The sequence below is a fragment of the Lipotes vexillifer genome, unplaced genomic scaffold (genome assembly GCF_000442215.2).
Source record: "Lipotes vexillifer unplaced genomic scaffold, Lipotes_vexillifer_v1.1 scaffold366, whole genome shotgun sequence".
NCBI lineage: Eukaryota > Metazoa > Chordata > Mammalia > Artiodactyla > Lipotidae > Lipotes > Lipotes vexillifer.
In genome coordinates, this window is record NW_006780143.1 from 1,009,442 (window position 1) to 1,031,580 (window position 22,139).

General features: G+C 36.9%; 1 protein-coding gene across 4 annotated transcripts in view; it reads right to left on the reverse strand.

Moving 5' to 3' along the window:
- PDE4D (phosphodiesterase 4D) overlaps nt 1-22,139 on the reverse strand; it is a 1,474,095-nt gene that overhangs the window by 287,380 nt on the left and 1,164,576 nt on the right. Inside the window, exon 1 of one of the 4 annotated variants that reach the window (XM_007453219.1) lies at nt 8,914-9,708. The exons of the other annotated variants lie outside the window; for them this stretch is intronic. Within the exon in view, the coding sequence (XP_007453281.1) occupies nt 8,914-8,978 (65 nt within the window). The 5' untranslated portion in view covers nt 8,979-9,708. Of the gene's footprint in view, nt 1-8,913; nt 9,709-22,139 lie in introns of those variants that run through there. 4 annotated transcript variants of the gene reach the window in all.

Sequence of the window (22,139 nt, forward strand, 5' to 3'; positions counted from 1 at the left end):
AGGTTAACAATCTGTGAATTAGGAGATAAAAATCTATGAATTACACAACCCAGAATGCATGTCAGGACAAGAGGAGCAGGGGATCTAGAGAGGTAGGGAAGGCCTCACAGTGAGATAGAGTAACACAGAACCACCAGGAGGCCCCAAGTAGGAAGGTTACATGGAGAAAGTCTTTACACAGATGCATCTATGGATGAAGTCCAGGCTCCCAGCCATTCCTGTGAGATTAACCCCCTGCCTGGACTGCTGCCCTAGAGGATTCTGACCAATTTTTAAATAACTAGATCAGAGGCATTTTAGCTTTCAATTGATTACTTCTTATTGTGCCACCTTCTCTATGTAGTTTACTTCTTTGATCCACCCACCTGAATAGAAGTAAATCTTCTTTGAATCACAGCGTGAATGTGATTTATCCAGAACACCTAGCTTCTGAATAAGTGCTCCGTTTAAGGTGTGCCCAAGAAGACTGCCTTATGGAAAAGAAGCCCTTATAGACTGAATCAGTTTCACACTTATAGTTCTTGACTATTTTAAAAGTACCACTAATATACAAACTTGAAAAATGCGTAATACAAGCTAACATTTCCTGGTACTCACGAGGAATCAGCTACTGTGCTAAGGACTTTAATTGAGTTAACTCATTTGACACATTAACATATATATCATTACTAAAGGTAACATTTAATAATTTTAAAAAGCATGTGAACCCATGAAATTCTCTTATTTGCCATGCAACACTGGGCAAGCAAGTTTGCCTCACTAACCTATAAAATGAGGAATGAAAAGAATGTGTGCCTCACAGGAATTATGATGGGGACTTCATGGGATAATTCTTGTCAAATGCACAGCCTGGTACCTGCCACACAGAAGCACTTAGTAAATAACAATTACCACGATTTTTATTTCTGTGAAGACTACATTAGGAGAACAGAGAGGAGTGAAGTTGCAATTTCAAGACATGGATTTTAGCAACTTAATTAGCTATGTGACTTCCAAAAAATGTAGTGATCAGAGTTCAGTTATCTGGGCAGGACTTTGGTCAAAGCACTGTCTTAAATTTCCTTCAGGAGATCGCTGAGGTCTCATCTGCCATACCTCTCCATTCATATTCCTCCAATCCAATTTTTTGAGAAGTTATGACAGAATTATCATGGTGTTAGCTAACCTCACAAATATAAGTTTAAGAATTACATTAAAATCCCATACAAATTATAAATAGAAATGCTTTCACACATTTGGCTGACAAAGTTTTAGCTCTCTATTTCACCTCAAACTTCATGGTTGTTTTTAGAAAATATTTCTCCAACAAAATCTGTTGCCACAAAATCACTGACATTGTTTCTAACCATTTTTCTTGACCCTACTTGACTAGAAATGTTAAGCAAAACTTGTCCACTTCCGAAATATGGTCAGGGGTGGGGAGAATTAGATTATAGGTTATTCTCTGTAGTCCCATTCATTTCCAAGATTTTATGGTTCTACTCACTGGTCCAATGCCAGAGAGGAAGACAGTGCAATTTATAGTCTGACCAGGGGGAGAGAGTCAATAAATTGAACGCATCAGGAACTAGCGAGATCTCTAGAGAATGAATCTGGGTCAAAGTCCACTTTCTAGTTCTCCATCTATCTCTATGGTCCATGGTGGAAGGCCTGTATGCAAATCTTGAGAAAGAAGGTGGACACATACAAAAGATATTTGTTCTTGAGTTGCATGTGGTTAAAAGGAGAAACTTGAACAATCTAGGACAGGAAGGAAAGGTATAAAGCAGCAGCCTACTGACCACTTTTGGAATGCCAGGAGGCAGAACCATGGGTGGCCAAAGCAGTGGAGAGAGTGGGGAAAAGCAAATAAAACAAGAACAAGAACAACAACAAATGTGGGATTTAGAATTAGACCATGTTTCCTTCAGCACTGCGATTTAAATACAAGTTTTGTCTCATATAGTTGTTATGAAGGCATAATGAGCTACATCATGTACAGCACCAAGTCCAGTGTCTGACAAACAGTAGGTGCTCAATATTGTACAGCTGTCCTCATTACAATGGTCACCACTCCAATTACCACTATAGACTTAGGAGCTGCTGTCCTAGCTAGCTGGTGATCTAGCTGCCAATCAGTTACCTGCTGTTCCATGACAAATCTGTATCAGATGAAACATTACAGCAGTGGCTGTCTGTATGCCAGAATGCCATTGGTTAAAAGTTGACACATTCTGCAGGAATTTATCCTAACTAAAATAGTATCGGTCATATAAATCCCTTGACACAAAGAAGAAATTCTGTACCACACTGCAGTGGAATGAAATCATAGATGTTAGGAATTATTATTTTCTGTATTGCATATATACATGAATATTTCATATGTATTCATTTTAGAAAGTTGAATTTCTTATCTTGAATGTATTTTAAACAGGACAGAGCATTAAGCACAATGGGAACGCTCTTCTATGTGAGGCTTGAAAACAATTACATATTGAAACTATGTTTTATGAAACCTTTCTTTTAACAAGTCACACTGGTGCCATCTCTACAATTCAGAATGAATATTTTACAATATAAAATGAAAAAAAAACATGAAGTCACTTACTAGCAGTTTTCAAATATCATAAAGGAGAATCTACTTATCTACTGATTCACTACCCTTGATAACTAGGAAGAAATAGTTTAAAATTTAAGCAAGGGAGATTAGTATTAGATATAAACAAAACGTCTGAACTGTGCAGGTTGTAAAACATCAGCACTTTTCCAGTAAGGAAGCTTTGGAAGCTGTAATTCTGGTGTGCATATATTCTACGCCTAGTTTCTAGTTTTTTAATTTCTTGTTTTCCCTCACCTAACAGAGAAATGGAAAGACTTGAAGTTGACTTTCTTTATCCTTTGGCAGAAGTTCCTAGTGCTGAGATGAGGGGGAGGAAAAAACCCAAAAAAACAAACAAACAAAAAACCCCACTACCACATTCGAGTTCATTATCGGAGCTTTTGCCAGAAGGTGGCAGTGTAATTAAACAGGGCAGAGTGCCAGATGGTGGATGTCTGGTTCAAAATGGGCTGGAGTTCTTCCGGCCTCCCCTCTGACCATCCCTCTTACTTCTCTAACCATTTCTTCAGCTCTTTCCCACAATCTTTCCCTTATTGTTTCTCACTTTTTTCTGAAGAGCAACTTAGCTTAGCTTCCCCAATTCACACCCTCATGCATCACCCAGGATGCTCCTAGGAGAGCCAACCCCCACGGAAGGCTGAAGGTAGATAATAAACGTATATCATTCATACCTCCCCTGTTATGCTAAGAGCTGCATTCATAGGTTCTGGACTTCTACCTATTCTCCATCCTTCTGAAGGACTTCCGAGTTTAGGCCAAACTTGACCACAGAGCAAGGCATTTAGAGAGCTGAGACACATCACAGGCATGGCCTCCCATTAGTTATGTTTATGTGGTTACACTTAATAGTACCTTATCCAGGCTCACTGTCTTTGGTCTTTGTGCCTCTGTGATACCCCAGGCTTCCTGTAGGCTCGGATCCCTGGAGAGACTTGGTGCTTCGGGCTAGAGCATCCTTTACTTCTACTATCCATTTTCTAATATATCTTCTCAAGAGAGAAAACACCTCTGTTTTCTCTCTTGAGAAGTTGGATAATCTCTGGAGGAGCTCCTTTAAAAATCTACATTGGCTTTTCATTAAGACTGTGCTTTCTTTCTGACTGTAGTCTTCACCAACCTAGCTAATAGCAACCAGGTCCCATTCTTGTTACCTTTATCCAGGCTTTTGCAATTCTATATGTTTAGTATTTCTATTATTCAGAATATTTATACATATCTCTCAGGCATCTTTTCCTAAGGAACATCTCCTTGAACCTCTTCAGCTTCATCTTAGAATCTACTTTTCTCAATCTTGCTAGTAACAGTTGGATGGATCCATGACTAACTACTCCTATACCCATGATTACCTTCATATCTTCACTCCTTCTGAGAAAATTCACTACATGATTGGAATGACTGACAGAGGGACTAATAAGACCTTGTTAGGTAAAAACCTATGCTGAAAGGTAGGTTTTAGTGATGGGGCCAACACCATGGTGTTGGGGAAGAAAAGAGTAGAGTTACAGGTCGGAGTAAGTGTTGCTGCACACATAACCACAGCCAGTTCTATTCATGTGGAGTCTACAGACTGCAGTGTAGCTAAGGAGAGTGCTGCACAGGGCAATTTAACCTATGACCTTTAGTCACCAGTGACATGATAGAAAAAGTGGTTGAAAACCCCATTTTGTCAATACCCAAACTAAAGAAACACCTTTCTTCTAAACAACTCAGTACCAATTCAGCATCTCTTTATCAACTGCCATGCTGTATTCCTGACGTCCACTATCTGTATATGTAATAAACAAATATTTTCCTGCCCAAAACAAGTTTAAAATAAATTTGTAAAAAATAAGAAGATGCTAAATAAAATGAATGGATCTTAACTATAACTCTTCTGTGATTTCCCAGAAATGAGAATTTTTCCCCTAACGTTAAAGTCTTTCAAGTCTTTGAACTGTTGTTATTTGAACTTCCCAGAAAGTTTAATTACCAGCAAGTTTATCCCAGTCCACAAAGGGATACGGAAAACACAAACGACTCTCCAGTAGCAGTGTAACACTACAGAAAGTAGAACTATAAAGGATCATAGTAGTTTATTAGCAAAGTGGTTTTCAAAAAAGCTCTTTAAAGGTACTGCAAGAGTGGGGAGTAAAGGTGCTAACTCAGTGGCTGTTTTATTGTTATATGTATGTTTATAGATTTTTACTTATATGTACCATACATATATACTTTTTAAAAAATTTATCTCTATATACCAAATATAAACATATAATTTTAAATGTTTTGTACACATTTCCTTATTTATATTAGCATATCATTTGTAAAAAGTGTTCATTGAAAATACATGTTTGAAATTCACTGATCTAGCTCATTCCCTTTATTTGACAGGTGAGTAAACCTGGCTATAGAGGGACTAGGTGGCTTCTCCAGGGACACAAAGCAAGTTAGATGTAGAGTGGACAAATGGCTTTCTCAGAGAATTTCACAATTCATGACTTTGAAGAGTAAACCTACCTGTGATCTACTCTGTGCTTCCCTGGCATTAAAACATTTTTTATGTTTTAAATAATATTCAAGGTATCTTAACCACTTCTCTTCAAAGCTGTTTATCTCTAGGTGTATTATATACCAGATATGATACAAACTTAGGTAATAGGATCAAAAAAGTTTATTGCAGGTTCAAAACTCTGAACCAATCTTGAAAATAGTCACTTCCCTAAGCCAAGTCAGTGTATACTGAACAGGCAGAAAGTATGCAAATTCCATTTGTCTTCCCATTTACAAAAGCCTGTAAGATGAAAGATGTAAAAAGGAAGATTTTGTACCTTTTTCAAAGCTGACTTAAAACAGTATGAAACTTCATACGAAGTCTGAGACATAGTACTTGTTTCTTACCTGAAGCCTTACAGAGCTTGCAGAGAACAAAGTAAAACTTCCTAATGTAATTGGAAAGATGATCTATTTATTCAGAACTGAGAAGCACTGACTTTTGCTTCTTATTTCTCTTTAATAGGGAATAGAGAACCTTCTTTGCTACCAGTAGAAAATAATTACAAAAGTTTTTCAAATAGTCATTTTTCAATGCCCAACATCAGCCTTAAACTTTGTAGGCTATCATACCTATCAAAAGACAACTTCCAATTTACTTCTTTAATAGCCCAATATCTAACCAAATATTTAGTGCATTTAGATATAGTCACAAGATGAATAATTTTAGTCATTAAAAATGATAGTTAGATAGACAGCAGAGGGAGGCAACATGCTGAAATAAAAAGAGCAGTGCTTCTTGGGTTCAATCCCAGCCCTCCCTGGCAGTTAAAGGGCCTTGTTCAAGTTACTTTATCCCTTAGGTTCATTTCTTCATCTGTAAAATATGGGTTAACAACTGCTTCCTTTCAATTTTGTTATAAGGACTGAACAAGATACTGTATGTAAAATTCTCTACAGAGTCCACATTCATAAGAGATACTCAATAAAATGAAAGCTAGAAGTATTATTCTTACAAAAGTACACGCTGACATGTAAATGAAGAAGCAGAGCACAGAATTTACAACTGTTCAAGATATGTAAGTTAAGTGAAAAACGAGAATAGTTGAGGATGGGACAGTGGGGGTTATAAGTAATTTTCCCTCCAAAATATTATTGTTGTTACATCTTTTTATTCTCAATTAGAAAACTAGTAGTTTTAGTCTACTCAAATACTCTTACTATGATCATGAGGCCAAAATAAGAATTCTCAGCCAGCCCGAACTTTTATAACCTTAGGAGGAGAGAGTTAATAGAAAAGAGAAATCATTTATTGATCTGAGAAGCAATGTTATTCAGAAAATCACATCTGTACAGTATTGGAATGCTTATCTGCCACACTTTAGACACTGAGCGAATTGTGGTTTACCACATATAAAGACATCTACACATATAAAGATGTGCTACAGGGAGATCAGCTCGGTGCTTTGTGACCACCTAGAGGAGTGGGATAGGGAGGGTGGGAGGGAGACACAAGAGGGAGGAGATATGGGGATATATGTATACGTATAGCTGATTCACTTTGTTATACAGCAGAAACTAACACACCACTGTAAAGCAATTATACTCCAATAAAGGTGTTAAAAAAAAAAAAGATGTGCTAAAAGCTACCTAGTATATATTCTTGTTATATAATACTTTAAATTTATATATATTTACAATATTATATAATCAGGAAACAGATTAATTTCAGGATTATTTTAATCTTATTTTTGGAAATTAATAGAATTTTAACTATAAGTAAGGCGTGTTTTTTAAGCAGATGAATTAAGAGGAAGGGTATATAGTATCATTAGGAGTTTGCCATGTAATCTCCTAATCAGATGTATACGTATACACATACACATGTATATTTCCTCTAGACACCTGATATATAATCTATGTAGATTCTACTATTTAAAAATATAAATATAAATAAATAAATGTGTGCATAGAATTTGAATGATAAAAGGGATAATAAAACAGTTAAACTAATTACAGCAATTACAATCTCAGGTCAAATGATTTGGAGGTAGCAGTGATATACCTAAACAGTTACATTATTAATAAGACAGATGTAAGATTAATAACTGGGAGTTTCCGTAGTGTGCCATTAGGAATCATCAGCATAAAGAGAGACATTTATTTCTTACATAAACACCATTCTGACCCAAAGACTACGCAAACTATTTAAAATTAAATGGAACAATATACACGTTCATAAATCAATATTTTTAAAAATATACTTCGAATTGTGGCCCTATTTATCTATGATGATACCGTTTATAATTTAGAATAATAAAATAGAATAGTTGTGGAAAAAAACAGACCATGACACTCTCGGAGGAGTAAAGGATGTCAATGTTACTAGACTCCTGAAATGAACTGTTACTGATTGATTGAACCCTGAATTTGGAAATGTCTCCCAGCATTTTAGGCAAAAATAAGAAATAGGTTGGTTAAATACTGTTTATTCACATATAAGAGGATAGAAATCACAGGTGAATTTTATAAATTCTGATCACCCATTTATATTAGAGATTTATATTAGCTATGGTAACTAATAGAAGGTTTCTAAGTATTTCCCAGTATTTATTACTTGGCATAAAAGAGCCATACAAATTTGTTTGCAGATGCAACCTTTTCTTTAAATAAACTCAAGGAGGAATTTATTGTACATATTTATTTAAAAGATCACAAGTGATACGAGATGAAATCTGCATCTATAGTTTATTAAAACTCACAGAAATACCACTGAAGGGACAACTCTTGATTCTAGTCCCCTATAAAACACTAGTACAATAACAGCAAATGATAACCCAATCACATAAATGTGGACTGAATTCCTTATGCAAATAACGTAAGTATTTATTTGTGTATTTGCCTGCTCACATAATTATAGGTAATACATTTTACCTGCCTGCTTCCATCCTATCCCCAACACCTGCCTTCAATCATTGCTTTTAATTCTCCTGTCTGAAGGACTATTTCCATTTCAAAAAGTGAGCTTATTTATTTATTTACAATCAATCACTAAGATAAACAAAGTAAAATTAACCTCTGAAACAGCCATAAAAATATTTTTGTAAATAACTATTTCAGACACAAAAATTACTTTATTGAGAAACTATTCCTTAAGGACCACGTGTGTATGACCACATCAAACAATATTGAGGAAACAGTAGAATTAAATATTGCAATAAATTGAAATTAACATACTTTTTGTTAGGATGAAAACACTAAAATTACCAAAAAACATAATTATCAGGGAACACTATATTAACAAAATAAAACGTAGGAGATTCCTGAATGATAAGCAACTTGATATACATTTAGTCATAGTTAAATTCAACTTGGTTCATATGATTAAAATATATGACGTTATTAATTACGCTAACACACGTGCTAAAAGCCAAGGTACTACTTTTAAAGACCATGGCAAAGACTGTCAACTACCAGCCTGCTTGCATAAGGCAAGAAAGATAAGAAAACACACAGCCTGATCAGGCAGTGAGAAATGACAAGTTTTCATTTTCTAAACTCCCAACGTTTTTTGCAAGTTTCCTTCCTCTTCTAAAAATTGTCACCAGATGCATTGCTATGGTCCACGTGGAGTTAAAAAAAAAAGTGTGAGCACCACTGTTTTTAAAACAGACAAAATCAGGCACAAAATAGAGAATGAAAGTGTCACCAACAGTGTGCTCTTTCTTACAAAGCCTTAACATCACACTTAACTCTTGAACCTCCGAGTCAGCAATTACTAAATACTCCACTATTAAGTCAATCTTAAAAGGAAAGAAGGGGAGAAGCAGGAGAGAAAAGCACGTTACCACACTCCCTCCGAAGTCCTCAGGGAACTTGTAGACCGGGATCTTGGCTTCATAATAATGCTCATTTTGGAGGAAAAAAAAAGAAAGAAAAAATCTTCAAGTATTCTGATTAATACATTTCAGCTGTGTTTTGACAAAGATGGCTTGAAGTATACTCCATTTCCAAAGGAGGTTGTTTGAAGAAATCCAAATTTCCCGGAGTCCAACTCCTGCCCCCAGTCCAGAACAGAGGGAGGCTTCTAAGACATAGGAGCTCTTTCCTCTTTCATACTGAATTTACGCCAGCACCGGGCTGTTCTTAAGTGACAGTTTGTTTTCTGTTTTGCATTGCCAAGGGAGGAACTGGATTTTGAATCTATTCTTCATCTGGTCACAAGGGTAACCAACACAGTGAAAGAGCCCCTTGATCGCATCCTTTTTACAATTCCGCAATAAAAGGTTTAAAGCTTTCTGACACTCTAAAAGTGCTCAGGTAGAGAGAAAGGAAACGAAAATGACCGCGAGGTACAGTAACACCACAGAGCTGTCAGTGAAGTTCCATTTCAGGGCGACCACAGGAAAACACTCCTCTCCGGGGGGAGCCAATAAGTCATGGAGGGTACAAAGCTCTCCACAGTTGAGCTGGGCTCGCTGCTGTACCTGTGAACGTAATTTCCGTTGTGTCCCCTGCTTAGAATCTGACTCCAAGCCTTTGTGAATGAGAACTATCATTCAGTCTCACCAGGCAGAAACTATTCCTCAAGGGCTGTATGACGTCTGTAGGAAGGCAGTTCAAAACATCGTAGGGAAGTGAGAGGGTGGAAAAAAAAAAAAAAGACCTGGCGCCCAGCCAGGCTCGTCAATTGCTGAAACTTATAAAGCTTCGCTGTAGATCAGCACCAGAGACCTGGAGTGTAAACCAGCCAAGCAGGCGGAAGACACCTCAAAATTTATAAAACCATTTCCTTGTCTGTTATTCAGGGTAAGATTCCCTGAGCACCTTCATAAGGAACACACCCCTTTTCACAGACTTGTTTATCCTCCCTCAAAAAAAAAAAAAAAAAAAAATCATTTTCTCAAAGTCTGGCGCTGAAAACTAAAATTTCTAGTCAAAAGCAAAGTTGAGAGGACTTGGGGAACTTAGCAGCTGTTCATTTTGAGCACATTTAATGAAATGTCACGCTTTGGGTTTGGTTGTAGAGACACAAACTGCCTCTTAAAAATCCAACAGAATGTAGCAGGCAGCGTTGCATCAGGTCATGCTGTGATGTTTAAAGTGAAAAATCTAATGAATTTCTGCTGGACAAGTGACTACATGTACTGAGGCTGTTTCCTTGCACAATGTTTTCTAAACCTTATTTCATTTTGAAAATCATATGCAAATTTCATTGATTTATATATACCAAGACTCTGGGTTTGCAAATTCCTAACAGTTCTTCAGTAAGGAATGAAGCTTATATCATATCACCTCAATATCTCTTATTGTGAAGACCAATCCCTGCCCCACCTCCTACATCTGAAATAAAAACTTTTCTATTATAATAAACATAATTAAACCTACCCATTTTGAAAACAAACTTATGGTTACCAAAGGGGAAACGTTGGGGGGAGGGATAAATTAGGAGCTTGGGATTAACATATACACACTACTGTATATAAATAGATAACCAACAAGGACCTACTGTATAGCACAGGGAACTCTACTCAATATTCTGTAATAATTTATATGGGATAAGAATCTGAAAAAGAATAAATATGTATATGTATAACTGAATCACTTTGCTGTACACCTGAAACTAGCATGACATTGCAAATCAACTATACTCCAATAAAATTTTTAAAAACACACAAAAAACAAACAAACAAAACAATTCAAATTGCTTCTAAGAGAAGAGGATTTGACCTCCCTCCCCATGCCTCTAAACATTTGCACCGAGGCTATATATTTCTCTGGGTGCGGCAACTTCAGCTATTTTGGATGTGAACTATCAAGTGAAAAATAATTTAAGCGTTCTGATTTCTTAAATGACATTAGTTAGTACGTTGGTTCTCTAGTCTGACGTGAACTTGGCATTTATTTAGCATTTGCAGGCAGGATGTTTTAGCGCAATTGTGACCCACCCAAAGGACTTGGAAAATTAATGTAGTAAGGCATCCCGCCAGACCTCTGGCTGCTCATTACAACAAACACTTCAGCTCCTCCCCTGGTCACACTTCAAGGTGCATTTAGTATTGAGTCTCCTCTGAGTGATCCTCAGCCCTCTTCAGGTAAATACCAATAAATTGCTTGACATATAGTTATCTCCTTAAGCTTTTCAGTTTTCCTATGACTATTCAGGGACCTTCATGGGTTCTTGGCTCTGTTCCGTGTTTAACGTGTTGCTGCCACTTTAAGGCAGGTTAACCGATCACATACTTTCAGAAATTCAAAAGAAAGCTGAGGGAACTACTCATTTTTCAGAGGGAGGGGGCTTACAAAAAGAGGTTTATCTTTTTTTCTTGGAATTTTAATGTGGGGAACAAAAAAACCCCAGACTGAGTAAAAGTAACCAACTACTATTACTTATTTGAAGCACTGTTCTCTATCATGCAAAAAGGTCCAGCAAATATCTTCTAATTGTCGTTTCAGAAAGAAAATAACAGTGATCACAAAAGGTAATGTCTGAATGTTGTGTGTTAAACTCTCCCGAAATAGTCAGTCCTGTGTTCCACCATCCCCCAGAAGGCTGTCTGTCCCAGTGAGATTACTTAGCTCAGCGGCACTCCCTTCCCTGTGTCACAAACACATCTTTAACCTCTTTAGGTTAGTGCTGTCCTGTGTGCTGCTCAGTGTTACACGTATTCCAAGAATCTATCTCTGAAAATCCTAGCCCACTTGTTGGGTATCTCCTAAACACTGTGTAACAGTCCCATAATGACTAATATATCATCCCTGTGCCCAAAGAAACTGAGTTTAAGTAGTGGGGAATCTGACAACATATGAGACTAACCAGAAGATTCAAAGCTTCCTGGATCCCTACTTCAAGGTTGCCATTACAGAAAAAGACAGATACACAAGTGTACCAGGCCATGGAGATTGAAATTTTTACTTTTGCTCTTACCCCTAACATTTAAGGTAGTGACAGGGGACTTCCCTGGTGGTCCAGTGGTAAAGAATCTGCCTTCCAATGCAGGAGACGTGGGTTCGATCCCTGGTTGGGGAACTAAGATCCCACATGCCAAGGGGCAACTAAGCTCGTGTGCCACAACTACTGTGCCTGCTTGCCTCAACTAGAGAGCCCGTGTGCCACAAACTACAGAAACCACGCACTCTGGCGCCACAACTAGAGAGAAGCCTGTATGCTGCAACGAAGAACCCGAGTACCACAACAAAAGAGCCCACATGCCTCAACGAAGATCCTCAACGGCAACTAAGACCTGACACAGCCAAAAATAAATAATTAATTAATTAAATTTAATAAATATTTTAAAAGTGCTAAAAAAATGGTAGTGACAAAATAATAATAATTTTCAAAAACCCTAATAATACTTGCTCAATATTACAGTGTTTTCTCCATCCTAAGGCAATTTTTTCACGGAAATTTTTTTTTTTTCACATCTTTATTGGAGTCACAGGGAAATTTCTTAAATAATGTTTTATATGTTGACTATCACATAATTTTCTTCTGAAAAGCTTCTCAGAATGGAGGGATATAGCTCTGCTCCCAACACCAAACATTCCTGTTAGTATACAAATATATGATAGTGTATAAGATGGCTAACGTGGATGCCTGAATCTGAGGAGAGTGGACTTTAGGAACCATGAGGCACTTGTCTGGATGGCTTTGAAGAGCATGCATTTAATCTAGAAGCTGCTATGATTTCTAGCATTTCTCCAATGCACTAAATTGTATAGTGTTGTATAAACCTCTGTTGGACTATTGTCACCACAACATTTCAAAGGACTGTACCACAAATGTTTATGTTCACTGAGGTCATCCAACCGTATACATTTGGTTGAATCAAACCACTGTGCAGTATGATGTTTCCTAAACTTCAGGTATCTGGACACAACCTCTACAACTCTGCCATACTGGCATCTCTATACCATCTATACCATTACTTACTAGATATTTTCCTTCATTGACTCACTTTTTTTAACTTAACATAAATTTAAATGATAACTTTATTTGATAAATGGGTTTGATATGCTGATTACATTTTCCCCCCAATACAAGTATTAACAGAAAAAAAAAAAAAGTTCCAACTATCACTGAAAATCTCTCATACTAGTTGGTGTTACAAGGCGATATGGGCAACACTCCTGTGGAAAGCATCAGTTTCATGCAACTAGATCGGGTGCACCCTAAACATGATTCCCCTCCTCTTATTCAATGGTGAGCCCGACTTATGGGACTAAGGACGTTTACCAAAAGCCAAGAGTTAAACATAAAACAGTAACTGAAACCAACTGAATGAACAGTTAAGGAATGATTTTACTATACAATCCAAGTTTTTTCAGATATTATTACTTTGAAATACTCTGCCCACTTTCAAATCTTCTCTGAGTAAACTCTTATTTTCAGATTACAACAGATCTGTCATGAGCATATTTTTGAGAACCATGGTATGATCTAACAAAATATGCAGGCCTGTTAAATGTGCTTAAATTCAGGACTGTATATATGTCAACCAACTTTTTAGGAAAAAATGACCATGGATCTGCAGGGTTTTTTTTTTTTTTTTTTAACGGTATGTGGGCCTCTCCCTGTTGTGGCTCTCGCGTTGCGGAGCACAGGCTCCGGACGTGCAGGCTCAGCGGCCATGGCTCACGGGCCCAGCTGCTCCGCGGCATGTGGGATCTTCCCGAACCGGGGCACGAACTCGTGTCCCCTGCATCGGCAGGCGGACTCTCAACCAGTGCGCCACCAGGGAAGCCCCTGTTTTTTATTTTTGATTACAGTTTCCTGGCATTCTACACTGTACTCTAATATTATAAAAACAAGACATTTTGAACTCTTGCAGCACTTCCTCCTTATTGAGGAATAATGTGGTATTTCCTTTATCTGGAGGGGAATCTGGAGCAGATTTTGAGCTGTTTCTATTATCTTACTACACTCACTAAGTATACATTTGGATTCAAGGACTTTTCTATAAGCATAAATGTCTTTGGAGCTAAATTCCTTAACTCCCGAGGAAAAGCTCCAAGTATTACATTTTGAAGGCTTCTGACCTTCAGGTTTCCTACCTCTTTCGTAAAATATCAGGTTAGAACAATAATTATCATGATTTGATGTAATCCTACTTGTTTTATTTTGCTTTTGTTGCCTGTGTTTTTGGTGTCCTATCTCAAAAATCATTGCCAAGACCAATGTCAAGGAGTTTTTCCCTATTTTCTTCTAGGAATTTTACAGTTTCAGGTCTTCTATTTAAGTCTTTAATCTATTTCAAGTAAAGTTTTGTGGATGGTGTAAGATAGGGGTCCAGTTTCATTCTTTTGCATGTGGTTATCCAGTTTTCCCAACACCATTTATTGAAGAGATTATCCTTTCCCCAATGTATGTCCTTGGCTCCTTTATTAAAAATTAATTGACCAAAAATGCATGGGTAAATTTCTGGGCTCTCTATTCTGTTCCATTGATCTATGGGTCTGTTTTTATGTCAGTATCATACTGTTTTGATTACTATAGCTTTGCAGTATAGCCTGAAATCAGGAAATGTGATGTCTCCAGCTTTGTCCTTCTGTTTCAAAATTGTTTTGGCTATTAATGGTCTTTTGTAGTTCCATGTGAATGGTAGAATTGTCTTTTTTATTTATGTGAAAAATGCCATTGGAATTTTTATAGGTATTTCATTGAATCTTTACATCAAGCTAAAATGCTTCTGCACAGGAAATGAAATCATCAACGAAATTCTTTTGGGTTCTGCACCCAATTGTAAAGTGTGTGAGTGTGGGGAAGGCTTTCCCATACCAACAAGCAATTCTCTGACACCAGCAGGGTGTCTGAGAATTCAAGTCAATACTGACACCATCCACCTGGAGATAATATCAGATTCCACAGGTTAAGGGCTCAGTCCCACAAGACAGCCTCCTTCTCTCTACAGATGTCAGTTGCAAGCGCAGGTTGTTACTTGTGCTTCTGAAAAACTGGTTATAAATCAGAGGTTCCCATGACCCCCTCCTTGGATCTGATTAATTTGCTAGAGCTGCTAACAAGAGTTTAGGAAACTTATTTACTCATTAGATTACTGGTTTATTATAAAAGGATATAACTCAGAAACAGGCAAACGGAAAAGATGCATACATGGTACGGGGAAAGGAAACAAAGCTTCCACACTCTTTCTTCTAGAGCACCACTTGGCCCTCATCTCCCCATATTCACCAATCCAGAAGCTGTCTGAAGCCCATTCTTTCCAGTTTTTATGGAGGCTTCTTTGTTACAGGTAAGACTAATTAAATCACTGGCCTTTGAGGATTGATTCAACCTCTAGCCCCTCTCCTTCCCAGAGGTCTGGCTGAAACTGAAAGTTCCAACCCTCTAAAGGATTGGTGGGTTCCCCTACCAACCAGTCCTCTTCCTTAAGTTACCTCATTAACAAAACAAAAGACACCTTTATGGCCCTTACCACAGGAAATTCCAGCAGTTTGAAGAGGTATGAACCAGGAAGGAGTGGAAAAAGACCTAATATATATTAGAAAGAGATTTTGGTCAGCTGAATGACCAAATATATATTTCTTATAAATCACATTATCACAAAAGTGAAAATGTAACCTATGGAATGGGAGAAGATATTTGCAAACCACATATCTGATAAAGTGTTAATATTTTAAATACATATGAAACTCATACAACTCAATAGCAAAAGAACCCAAATAATATGATTAATAAATGGGCAAAGGTCCTGAGCAGACATACAAATGGCTAATAGGTACATAAAAAGATGTTCAACATAATTAATCATCAGGGAATTGCAAATCAAAACCACAATAACATAGCACCTCACACCTATTAAGACTTTATTAATCAAAAAGACAAGCAATAACAAATGCTAGTAAAGATGTGAAGAAAAGGGAACCCTTGTACACTCTTGGTAGGAATGTAAATCGGTGCAGCCATTATAAAAAACAGAATGGAGTTCCTCAAAAAAAATAAAAAATAGAACTACCATGTGATCCAGCAATTCCACTTCTAGGTATTTATCCAAAGGAAAGAAACCAGTTTCTCGAGAAGATATCTGCACTTCCATGTTCACTGCAGCATTATTCACAATAGCCAAGATTTGGAAGCAACCTAAGTGTCCCCCAATGGATGAGTAAAGTTTATATGATATATATATCATAGATCATATAGTATACATATCATATATATGTACTGTGTGTATATATATATTTGTATATTTATAGATATGTAAAATGCAATATTAATCAGCCACGAGAAAGAAGGAAATCCTGCCATTTGTGACAACATGGATGAACCCAGAGGACCTTATGCTAAGTGAATAAGCCAGAGAAAGACAAATACTGTATGATCTCACTTATATGTGGAATCTAAAAGAAAAAAAAAAAGTCAAAATCATAGAAACAGAGTGTAGAATGGTAATATGGGTGAGGTGAGAATGGAGAGATACTGGTCAAAGTGTACAAACCTTCAGTTATAAGAATAAGTTCAGTGAATCTAACATACCACACAGTGACTATGGTTAATACTGTATTGTAAACTTGCAGTTTTCTAAAAGAGTAGGTCTTAAGTATTATCACCATAAAAAATGGTAACTATGTAACGTGATAGAAGTGTTCATTAACCTGATGTGGTAATCATTTCACAATATATACAAATATTAAATCATCATGTTGTACACTTTAAATACACATAATTTTATTTGCCAATTATACCTCAATAAAGCTAGGGGGGAAAAAGAAAAGAAGAAAGATTGACAATATTTTATAAAGTATAATATCAAGAAGCTAGAAAGATAACAGCTAATTATACTTTAACAGTAGAATAAAAGAAAAATAAAATAAAAAATAAAGATAAGAGTATAAAACAATGACATAAAAAAGAAAATCATCGAAGCCGAAAGCTGGTTCCTTGTAAAGAATAATAAATTGACGAACACCTAGTAATGCGGATAAAGAACTGATCTGAGAAAACACGAATTATCAGTGTCAGTTCTATAGACATAAAAAATTAATGAAAATGTATTACCAACAGCTTTATGCCAATAAATTTGAAAATTTAAGCAACATGGAAAAATTCCTTGAAAAACACAACTAACAAAATTGACAAAACAAATGGAAAAACTAAATGATTCTACACTGATTAGAGATTGAGTCTGCATTGAAAAATTAATTTAAAACAATAAAGCTGTCATAAATTTAAAAATAATAATAATTACTATTATTTACTAATTACCTAATAAGTACATTATATACTTTCTTATTTATTCATCACAGCTACCCTGAAAATTAGGGGTGACAATTTTATGAATAAAGAAAGCTAGTGATTTGTTCAAAGTCACATCACTGGTGGTAGAAAAAGTAATTGGATCCAGTAGTATCTGCTGTGTGTGTGCACGCGCGTGTGTGCGTGCGTGTGTGTGTGTGTGTGTTTGCTTATGAGAAAGGGGAGTGGGTTGGTGAGGGAGAAGAGAGGGAGATTAAAAGTTGCTATTATGTTTTGGGGAATTGTTTTTAAGACATCCATCCTCTTCAGCTGGAGAGCAGCAATGAATAAATATCCACTGTAAATGGTGTATGTGTGCATGTTACTGGCATAGCAATGAACATATTTAACAGCCAGTAAATTCTAGATTTTCAAGATATCCGGGATTAAACAATCTAAGTTCACTGTCCTTTTTCCTAATTTTTAGATTCATAATGAGGGTATATATGACAAGATCATGAGCCTGTTAGCTGTAAAGTGGGATAAGGTCTTTAGTCATACTCCTAATTTTTTTTTTTCTAATATTTAGGCTCATAGTGAGGGTATATATGACAAGATCACGAGCCTGTTAGCTGTAAAGTGGGATAAGGTCTTTAGTCTTACTCCTAGCATGGGTAAGGGTGGTTTGCTGTTACCTACACAACACATGGCATTTTGATTGCCTCATTAAGTAATACTGGCTAACAAATGATCATTTTAAAAGGTAACAATATGTGAGACCTCTGATAAGGTATAGATTTCAACATTTGTCAACAAATTATATTGTCAGTTAAAAGGTGCAGAAAACTAATTTTTAAAACTAGTATAAACATTTTTGCCTGGGATCAGTAATGTTGACAGGATATTCACTTTATAATTGGCTTTGAGAACTTTGCACTAATTCAAAAAACTGGATGCAAAAAAACCAAAACCCACATTGTACGGATCAAGTAAGTTGTTTAAAGTTTCATAAGTGCTATTGTATTCCCTTTATATTCTAACCCCTGCTTCTCCTTCTTTCACTCTTCATGGTCCTCTTAATTCTCAAATTACATGTATCTTTGTAAATGTAACCTCATTTTAATTAAATATTTAAATGGTATTAAAGAGATGCATTCAAATAGCTCATCAGACAGTGGTGACAGTAGGATCTTCAAACTCCTGCCTGGATCCCTGACTCTGGTTCATAGATGAGGCTGAGGCCTAGAAGGATGATGGTGGCTGTGGGTGCCTGGGTAGGGCTTGTGCACTGGGGGGGGGTAGTGTGGTCAGTGCCTAGCAGGTATTTTATTTGACCACCCTAAATGTCACTGTAAGACTGTTTCCACTGAGGTAGTTTGCGTTTTCTAGGGACGGGTGTAAATCTGCCTGCTAGCATTCCAATGTGGGCAACAGAAGGGAAGTGGAGTTCTTCCCGATCAATTTGCAGAGTTTTGTTTCATCCTCCTGTTTGCACAGCTATTCCTTCTGCTCTCTCTGCCTGTTATTCCAGAATCTCTGTCTTCCAAGGGGAGGGTACGCTGACTATACTGAGAGTGAGGGCCTGTGGATGGGTGTACACTATACACACCTCTGTACGATCCCTATTTTCAGAGTTCACTCGTGTTATTGATTTGGGTGATGTTTTTAGAGAAAAGTGGGGTAGGGAGATCATCTGTCCACCATTTTGAAGCTAGAAATCTATAGATTTTACTTTAAAATGAAGGAATTAGCTATTCTCTTTACCAAATGGCTAATTATATTTGGACCCTCTATAAGCATACATCAAGATTAAGTATTTTTTTTTTACTGTGGTAAAACAGACATAACATGAAATTTACCACTTTAACCCTTTTTAGTGTACAGCTCAATGGCATTAAGTACATTCACATTGTTGGGCAACCATCACCACCATCCGTCTCCGAACTTTTTCATTTTCTCAAAGTGTAACTACGTAATACCCGTTAAACAATAACACCCATTCCCCTCTCCTCCTGAACCCAGACAACCACCATTCTGCTTTCTGTCTCCATGAATTTAAGTACTGATGTAAGTGTAATCAAAAAGATTAAATTTTAATGGTACATTCAGGAACTGATAGCCAGTCTTGTTCTAGATGTCTCGTTCTTAAAGAGCAAAGCAAAGCATTAGAAATAAAAGGTTTAAGGGCTTCCCTGGTGGCGCAGTGGTTGAGAGTCCGCCTGCCGATGCAGGGGACGCGGGTTTGTGCCCCGGTTCGGGAAGATCCCACATGCCGCAGGGCGGCTGGGCCCGTGAGCCATGGCCGCTGAGCCTGCGCATTCGGAGCCTGTGCTCCGCAATGGGAGAGGCCACAACAGCGAGAGGCCCACACACCGAAAAAAAAAAAAAAAAAAAAAAAAAGAAATAAAAGGTTTAAGACATGGATTCTCACCTTGAGAAATCAATGTACTTGCTTTATTCATCACTGACTCTATTTTATAAAGTGTTGCTTGCCGTTACATAGACACAGTCAAGAGCAAAAATATTGCCTTGACCAACGTCTGTTTTTCCTTTAAATCATCTCTTTAGCTGGTACTTTGTTTAAATGCACATAAATGTTATCAGCATGTATCCAAATTATAGGTCATACTATATATTTAGTTCTGCTTTCAGATTCATACCAGACCCTATGTTTAATCAAGTGGTTCCTAATGCTACTTACCTATCTCAAGGGACAATGCTATATTCTAAAATTGAATTAAATTAATAAAAATAATTTTAAAAAGATTTTTTGAAAGACATCATACAACTGGAAAAATCACATTGCCAACTGAAGCCCTTGTTTCTAACATTGTGAGACAACTGGAGGTTTTCATTAAAATAGGATTTGGAAAAAAATGTGTCAAAAATAAATGCACATAGAATGTCCTTTAATGATAATTTAACACCTGATGCAATAGATAATGAAGGAAATTGATCTACTAGAAAGCAAAGTTTCAGTGGACTCATTTAATTTACATTTGTTTGATAACATTTTTCCTTGCCCATGTTAAAAGTAATGGTAAAATAATCCAGGCAACTCAAATAATTTCCCCTTGACCACAATTACAAATAAGTTCTATTTAATGTAAAAAGTCTGCTTTTTGAGACAATGTCTGTTAATTAAAGAGGGTTAAAAAGTAGCCTTTGAGGTCAGATTGCCTGGGTGCAAATCCAAACACCACTAGTGACTAGTTGTTTGACCTTGAACAAGGTACTTGAACTTCTCTAAGCCTGATTCCTAGGCTATAAAATGGAGATAAAATAGGGTTTGTGAGGATTAAATGAGACACATAAAATCTTGCCAAAAGTGTTTGGCATATAGTAAGGGCTCAATATATGATATCTTCTCTTAAAAATAAGTTTTAAAAGAGAATTCAATAAATATGAGGGAGAACAGTTTTAAAACTTTAAAGTGTATGATGTTACTATTATAATACTTTGATTTAAAATCATTTTATCATATGATATTGCCTATATGTGGAATCTAAAAATATGATACAAATGAACTTATTTACAAAACAGAAATAGACCCACAGACATAGAAAACAAACTTATGGTTACCAAAGGGGAAGGGGTGGGTGGTGGAGGGATATATTCAGTTTGGGATTAACGGATACACAAATACTATATATAAAGTAGATACCCAACAAGGACCTACTGTAGAGCACAGGGGACTCTACTCAATATTTTTCAATATTTTGTAATAACCTGTAAGGGAAAAGAATATATATATACACACACACATAAAACTGAATCACTTTGCTGAACACCTGAAACTAAAACATTGTGAAGCAACTATACTCAATAAAAAATTTTTTAAAAAGATAAAATCATTGTTTTATGTTTCCATCTCAGTTTTGACCCTGATCCCCTGACTCCCTTTACATAATAGACTGTGAATAGTTCTCTTGCCTCCCATCTTACACATCTAAGGTTTAGTCTCTATATTGTCTTTGGGTTATCTTTCAAAGACAAAACTTAAAATGTTAAATTCCCTGCTTAAAAACCTTCAATAGCCTCCTCTTCCCTACCGAATCAATTACAGCCTTATCCTATGATGACAGCCATACACATGGTACACGCCTTGCCCCAAATCTTCCCATCCATTTCCCCTGCCTTGTGAGCCTTTCACCGTCTCCCCCATCGCCCTTCAAGATCGAACACAAGCAGCAGTAAAGGCCAGCTAACTCCAAGACAAACTCAGAAGTTCAGTCTCCTTGGCTTCATTCAATTTTGTGAACATCTTGGGTTAATTTTGATTACTACTATTATATATGTACATTTTTTACTTGTTTGTAATGTATTTACAATGCTCAGCAGCATGCAAGAGCAATTATAGGGACAGCAGAGTTCTACGGCTACTGTTCAGCCAACTGATGTTGATTGTGATCTTTGAAAACAACTTAATCTCCTAAGATTCCACTTTTCTTCTATGAGATAACACACTTATCTTCTTCCCAGGGTTGTTCTGGGATGGAAGGAGACAACATGTTGCCCACCTGCAAGGTTTCCTTCTCTACCACTTTCAGATCTTTGCACAGGCTTCTCTGGCAGCATTATTGTTCTTCCCTTTTATCTCTCTCGCTTTCTCTCTCTCTTTTTTTTTTTTTTTTTTTTTTTGGTAAGGAATTAACTCAGGGGTCAGCTCCTCTAGTCCCACTGCTTTTCAGTCTGCCCTGGGCTAAGCAAATTCCAGATTCCGGTGCTAATTCCAACCGGAGTGCTTACGAACACAGTGTGATCCTCTCCTTATCTGGTGAAGGGGAAGGGATCATGGCTTCCCATCCCTGTATCCCCAGTGTCTGGCCCTAAACAGACATGTGGGCTTTCCCACAACGTTGTGAGCCCCTTGAAAGCAGGAAT